Genomic DNA, 7,186 nt, shown 5'->3' on the forward strand with positions numbered 1-7,186 from the left:
TCTGAAGTCATTAAGAGCAAGAAGTAAATACTATGACATTAAAAACAGCATCTTTATGTTTTAAGAACAAAAGATCTAACCTTGACTATTCTTTATATAAAGAAATTCTCACATACTTGTTGTCACTTAAAAAATAATTAATCCCTTGCCTGTCTGAAGCTGAAAACAGTATTAGTTGCATACTGGGGATTCAAAGAGTAATTCATATTTTTAAAGAGGTTGCTCCAAATTCTCTTATCAACTAATGCTGCTATGAAAAAGGGTTACAAAAAGAACAACTGAGATGACTCTTTTGTGCAAGATTTTATTAACAGACCAGACTTTGAAAAACTGCAACTGGGCATCTGAATCTGAAACAGAAAGAAAGAAGTATCATTAGACACACACAGATCTGAAACTACTTTGGCCACCCAAAGAGTTCATATACTGTTACACTTAATAATGCGGACTAAAAACACTACTTTTTCTTTACCAGACTTAAAACTTTGCAAACTTTAACTTCTAAACTGACATCTCTACACTGAAAACACCAATTTCCATTGAAAGAGCTAACTGAATTAAACACTTCTACCTTGAAGTATTGCTATCACTTTTCCTATTTTTCTGAAAGCTTATCAGAAGACAATTCTGTACATGAAAACATCCTGAGGCACTGAACGTATTTAATATCTTCACCAATAACCCTGTTTTCAGTAAGGTTCAGGGACTTAACACAGAATAATTAAAACAAAAAGCAAACTTGTCTCAAGTTTCTTTTAAAGTCTGCTTAAGAGCTAATAGCATCCAGTAGCTTAAATTGAAGCACAGAGTAAGGCCCTGATATCTGCCAGTATTGTTTAGATGCTTGACAGAGAAGATGGAGGGCAAAGAATCCACGCTGACAGCAAAGCTACAAAGTTTGAATCAAATATAGTATTTTTCAACTTATGCTCAAAAACCACACAGAAACACAATAGTAGTTGTGCTCAACCTTTCTTTTGAAGACTCACAGATTAACTTTAGAGAAGCATCTGTGAGAACACAACATTTCTAGAGAATGCTACCAGGAGCAACGTAACACCACCCAAGGCATCAAACATAAGAGCAGCTCACTCTCTCAAAATCAGTTCTTTACATAGGCAAGCTAAAAAGCTTTATGGGAACATTGTCCCTATTTTCCTGAAGTGCCAGGCTTCCATGTGCTGTGTAATCAGTACTTCAAAGGTCCACTTCTTCATACAACAAGACAAACAAAAGAATATGCCAGAAGTTTGGAAGAGTGAGAACAGAGGAAGAACAGCCTACACATAAGCTTCAATAAAACAGCTCAGCCAGACAATTGGAAGGTTATCTCACAAGGCTCTCTGGCTTCTTGCACAGAGAGTAGATATGAAAGAGCTCAATCTGCTTAAAGAAAAAACAAAACAAAACACCACAGCAAAGCCTGATTAAAAAGAAGCAGAGATCACCTTCCCTTCAAAAACATGTTTCTAAGAACAATTTATTAGCATTTTTAATAAATGTACTAATAATCATATTAACAACAAATAGCTTCTACTCCAATTTTTAGCTCTAAAATCTCATTACTACCTGCTATTTATATTAACCAAGCCCTTGGAAGTTACTAGCTCTTAAGCAAACCACAAGCTTCTTGCCTCTGAGGAGTTTGGGGAAAACTGCATTTTTGCCTGTTAGTTTTTCCAATCACTCTGAAATAACAAAGCTTTCTTAAATTCTAGAATATCTGGTGTAACAAAAAGGCATTTATCTTTGAGGGAAAATTGATAATGGCAACATTGAAGTTGGCTTAGTGTGTGAGAAAGATGGAAAGATGGAAAATACAAGACTTCTGAAAAGAAGTTTTGTCTCTGAATGATTTTTCACCAAAACAGAAACAGCAGAATGACAACCATAAATAAGACAGACAGTTTGAAGCAGATACTAATTTCAGGCTTCAGCAGCCACTTCCAAACTGCTTTAAGTGACGTGTCAATAAAACTACCCATTTCTAAAGGATAGCATATTCTAAGTGGCAAATTAGTCTTTCTAAATTAAAGTCTTAGTTAACATGAAAGCTTGAATTGAATCATTTTGAACAAAACCTTAAGCTGAGAATTCAGATCATTAAAATGCTGTAAACTGAGAATTTAGTTTCCCCCAATCCTAAATAAACTTCCTTCTTTTTTGGAGAAATCAGAAAGTATGAAGAAATACTGTATTACAATCACAACAGTAATTGTATCAAGCGTTTATTAAAGAGAACTGAAGCCAAAAATCTGAAGGCCTTCCATCGTAACATATAAACATGCTACTGGTGAAGGGAAAAAATTACTGTAATGCTTCCACTTCATAAACGTCTCATCTATAATCAACATTTAACTTCACAAAGACTACTCTACTTGGCTATTCCAGGTACCTACAACTCAAGCACTAATGAACTGTCAACCAGAAACAACTCCAGCTTACGTAGCAGAGATAGAATAGTGGATAATGTTAACATTTGGTAGTATCTTACCATTAGTTCATTCTCCTTATCAGTCTGTTTATCTGATCTTCTCTGTTACCAGCATCTCCACCCTCCACAAAGTGGATTGTTTTCTTCTTCATTCCACCCCGAGGAGAGGATAACTTGAAGGGCCAAAGGAAGTTGTTCACAACTTTGAAGTTTTTGCCAACAGTGTAAATTTCATGGATCACATCTTCCATGCAGATGATGCCAAGTTTTCCTAAAATTTAGAAAAGTTGTTTCTAGAAGGTCTACAGAGCCACTACCAATGACAAGCTAAAAATTATATATTTCTAACTGCCATATCTATCTAGCTTAACAAAATTCACTAAGTGAAAAAGCATCCACTCTATCAATACAGCCCATGACTGACTTTTCTAACAAAAATGCATCAGCCGTAGCTAACTCAACATTATTTTGTTGATACTTTTTTTTGTAATTGAGTCCAGCAATGAGGAACATAACAACTGCTCAGCGGCTCTTCAGAAAATACACTTTTAAATACAGATGGATACAAGTTACACGTAGCTCAGGGAAATTCACTGAACAACTCTTGTTGTTGAATGGTGCAATAGCATGTTTTCTTCATGCCATTCCAAATTCTTCAGTGACGTGTAACGAGTGAACTTCATCAAATACAATGCTAAAAAGGCAGGTGATAATAACATAATACCTGTACCTTCAGAATTTGAAAGCATAAAACATGACACTTCTGACTGGAAGGAAGATTTAGACAAGAGAGACTTTACAATTTCTTGGCATGACTGGGAAAAAAGGAGCCTCTTAAGAGTTCAATCTGACAACTGACCACCACGCTGTGCTTTGACAAAGTACACTGATGGCTTTTTCTTCTCACAGAAACATTAAAAGGCCTGTTTATCAGAGCATGGACATCTAAGACGTAAGTAAATTCCAATACTAAATTTGAAACTTCAAGCAACGTATGATAAACTTCCTTCCTGTTCCAGCACTTTCTGCCTACAGAAATATCTCCCATCCCATTAAAGGTCAAGAAGATTACAGTCAAAACTTACAAATCTAAAATCCTAAACTTTGGTTCTCAACACTTCTACTTTCAATACTTCCTAGTGAAAATTACTGCATGCTTTGTATTAATACAGAAAAAAAACCTGTTAACTAATCAATTCTATTCCCAAGAGACAAATGCACAACTGTCTAGCTCAGCACTAGTTGTCCAACTGCAACTGGTTTGGTTTTTGTTTTGTAGAGTGAAATTTTTGTTTACCAAGGCGCTTCCGAATCAGGGAGTTATCGGTCAGAGCAATGCGCTTCTTGTTGATCTTGCCATAACCACGCTTGTAGATCAAATCATGCACAGACTTCAGATTGGGATAACTGAAATAATAGTCAGGTAAAAGCTATTAAACTATACAAGCTGGATTCCAAATGGAATTTCAATAGCAAACAACTCAAGGTAATTACAACACATCCCAAAAGTAAACATAGAAGTAACAGAGGCATAAATCTTACTTCTACTGAGCTCGCAACAGTGCTGGCAACAGAATGTAATCATATGTAGCAAACACTGCCTTAACCATGTTTTTGTCTTTCATTCCTTTGATTTCAAAACATCTGAGCACAGGAAAAGCAAAATCTCACCCCCATGCAATATAGGGCTCAACAATCCGCAGCATGTTGATAGAAGCTTTGTTGAGCTTCACGAAGGTGCCATTAAAAATCTGGCGCAGGCGAAGAAGCTGTAACACCTTGCGGACCTTGGGGCTGACACCATTGATACTAGAGGAACACAGCAAAAAGCCTCAGTTATCTACATCTGAAAACATATAGTATCATCATAGCAGTAGCAAGCATTAAAGAAACAAAAACTCAAACAGAAAAATACACAGTAATGTCTTCCTATCTTAAAACACATCACGATTTGACCCCTTTCACAAAGTAAAGTTAGTATGTTATCATATTTATGAATTCCAGCATCAAAGCAGATGTAACTCCAAGAAAATAATTCAAACAAAAATTACACTTCTTAACTACATACCCTTGTGTTCTCCAGCATATAATTCATTCTCGTTAGTTTTCTCTAACATTTTTACCAAAAGACTAACAACACTCAATAAGGAACACTGGTATAAAATTTTATCAAGATGAACTTAAACAGATTAACAGTTTGCAGTCTTGTTTTGTTGTATTTGTTAATAAATCAAGGATTCCCAATGGCAGTACACACAAAGCAAAAGGACTTTTCACTCAACTGAATAAAGTCACTAATGTATCACCAATGTGACTGCCAGTGCCTTCCCAAGAACCCTGTCAAAAGCTTGCATTTATTTACACGTTTAAGCCCACAAAACAAGGAAGGTGACAAAAAAAACAGAGACAACTTCAGTGCTTCTGAATAGAAGCAATGTATTCTTATTCTTACCCTCTTATCCTGATGACAAATGCAAGCTTGGGTTCAGCTGGAACATAGTAATTACCGGCTTTTCGGGCCATCCTGGCCATACGGATCTCCTGTCTATACATGTGTCTGTACTCCTTATGGTAAGCTTTGGCCCTTTCATAGATGATTTTCCTTTGCGCTTTACGAAACTGGAATAAACCAAACATTACTTAAGGCTATATAATGCATTTTAATATATGAAAATCAAACTTCAAATAATGCAGCACATTCCTGAACTCCCCACAGATATGAGGCACATGTTCCTGTAATGCGGACTTCAGGATGACCAATAGACAACAAAAATGTGGAGAACTCTGCCACCCTGCAGTAGTGCCTTATTTTGAACATTACCACATATCATGCTTACCCTCACAAACATTGCAAAATCTTTCCTTGCTGAGCATTAACTTTTACAGATGCTTTGTCTCTGCTCTGCCTAAATCTAATTCTTTATACCTAATTTTGAGCCCTTCTAGTGAATGTTTCAGATCTACATATACAGAAAATATTGTGACCTTCCAATACTGGAAGGGAGCATATAAACAGGTGGGGGAACAGCTGTTTACGAGGGTGGACAGTGATAGGACAAGGGGGAATTAAACTTAGACAGGCCTTAAACGTAGACAGGGGAGGTTTAGGTTAGATATTAGAAGGAAGTTTTTCACACTGAGGGTGGCGATGCACTGGAACAGGTTGCCCAAGGAGGCTGTGGCATCCTGTGTGAATCCCTGGAGGGATTCAAGATCAGGCTGGATGTGGCTCTGGGAAGCCTGGTCTGGTGGTTGGTGACCTGCACATAGCAGGGGGGTTGAAACTAGATGATCATTGTGGCCCTTTTCAATCCCGGTCATTCTATGATTCTATGATATAAACACTACAAAGTCCCTGACTGCTTTATCAGCAGTGATAGCAGCTTGCTCAGCTGCCTACAAAACAGACAGCAATCCAAGCAAGGAGTCATGCAACACTCACCTTTTTTTGTGCCAACAGCCTCTTCAAACGTTTGGCTTTTGCAGCTGCATAAGCCTGTCGCCTCTTCAAGAGGCTTTCCGGGACAGATGGCACCTTCTTTGCCCTAAGTGACAAGAAAAACACTCTTAAAACTCACATTTACTAAAATCAGCACATCATAAACACCAAAAGCAACAAAAAACAACATATACACAGGCCTTGCTGTCTCCAACCAGTTTACTGAGGCATACAACTTGTCCTCACTGCCACTAAGCTTTGACACAGCCTGACAAGATCACCTTTTGTATTAAGACAAGGAAGTCTGACATACTATTTTTTGGTTTCTGCACACCTATCAAAACTAATTAGCAATTCAACTTCATGAAACATTTAGCAAGTAGCTTTAGGAAGAGAAAAGCCTGATAATTTAATTAAATTTTACTTTCACGACGTTCAAGCTTACTTGCATTTCAAACTCCTTGATGCTGAAACACGTGCAAAACTGGCGTTTATACGGTACTAACAGCTCGGGCCTGAGCCTGGGCCTGTGAGCCCTCCCAACCCAGCACAGCCCCGACTACATTCAGCCCCGCAATTCCCCCACCCCGCACAGCTGTGCCCGATGCCGGATCTACCTTCCTCCCCCCCCCAACCTCACGGCAGCCCGCAGAAAGGAAGGGACAGAGAAGGCAGCCGCATCCCCACCGCGCTCAGCCCCAACCTCCCGGCGCTCCTAGGCCGCCCTCCAGGTCACTAACAGAGACCCTGCAGCCAGGGAACGGCAAACAGCGTCCCGATCGCAGAGGCTACCGACAGGAGCCGCCACAGCCGCGGATGGCAGCGGATTGTCGCGGGGCAGGGTGGCCACTTACTCCTTGTCCGCCATGATCGGCACCGGAAGAGAGAGAGCAGGCGCATGCGCGGGGACAACTCAAACCGCCTGCCTGCGCGGGCAGGGCCCTGAGCTGCGGAAGGACCCCGCGTTTAGGTGTCCAAGGCGGTGCCGGAGCGCAGTGCGGAGTCCGGGGTGGCCCGTGAACGCCTGCGTCGCTTGGGCGTGCGGTCCGTCGTGCGAGCTTTACGTGGTTCAGCCTTAGATGCCGCGCTCGGCACTAAGGCACGCGGGTCGCCGCCTCTCGCTGCACAGCTCAGCACAACTCAGCACAGCACAGCTCAGCTCAGCTCAGCCCCGCAGCGCGCCGGTGTGCGGGAAGTTTCCTCTTGCTGCTCGCTGCGAACATCTACCCGTTTCCTAAGCCACCTTATACCCCCACTGAGCTCATTAAAACTATAGCGAGGAACGCAAATAACTTCCACCAAAGCGCAGATGT

At 40.3% G+C, this 7,186-nt stretch overlaps 1 protein-coding gene across 1 annotated transcript; it reads right to left on the minus strand.

The window, feature by feature from the left end:
- Positions 1–290: 290 nt before the first annotated feature.
- RPL7 (ribosomal protein L7) lies at positions 291–6,835 on the minus strand. The gene is made up of 7 exons (XM_003205114.4): positions 6,728–6,835; positions 5,877–5,979; positions 4,887–5,053; positions 4,106–4,243; positions 3,732–3,841; positions 2,495–2,705; positions 291–350 (listed from the first exon to the last, which is right to left on the minus strand). The coding sequence occupies exons 1-6, from the start codon at positions 6,739–6,741 to the stop codon at positions 2,497–2,499; spliced, it is 741 nt and encodes a 246-aa protein (XP_003205162.1). The 5' UTR covers positions 6,742–6,835; the 3' UTR covers positions 291–350; positions 2,495–2,496.
- Positions 6,836–7,186: the final 351 nt, after the last annotated feature.

The sequence above is a fragment of the Meleagris gallopavo genome, chromosome 3 (genome assembly GCF_000146605.3).
Source record: "Meleagris gallopavo isolate NT-WF06-2002-E0010 breed Aviagen turkey brand Nicholas breeding stock chromosome 3, Turkey_5.1, whole genome shotgun sequence".
Classification (NCBI taxonomy): Eukaryota; Metazoa; Chordata; class Aves; order Galliformes; family Phasianidae; genus Meleagris; species Meleagris gallopavo.

Excerpts from the sequence above, each read along its gene's own strand:
- RPL7 (XM_003205114.4), bottom strand. Across the intron at positions 4,244-4,886 it reads TTTGTCATCAGGATAAGAGG|TATCAATGGTGTCAGCCCCA; the intron begins GTAAGAATAAGA and ends GTGTTCCTCTAG. Across the intron at positions 2,706-3,731 it reads CCTGATTCGGAAGCGCCTTG|GAAAACTTGGCATCATCTGC; the intron begins GTAAACAAAAAT and ends TCTAAATTTTAG.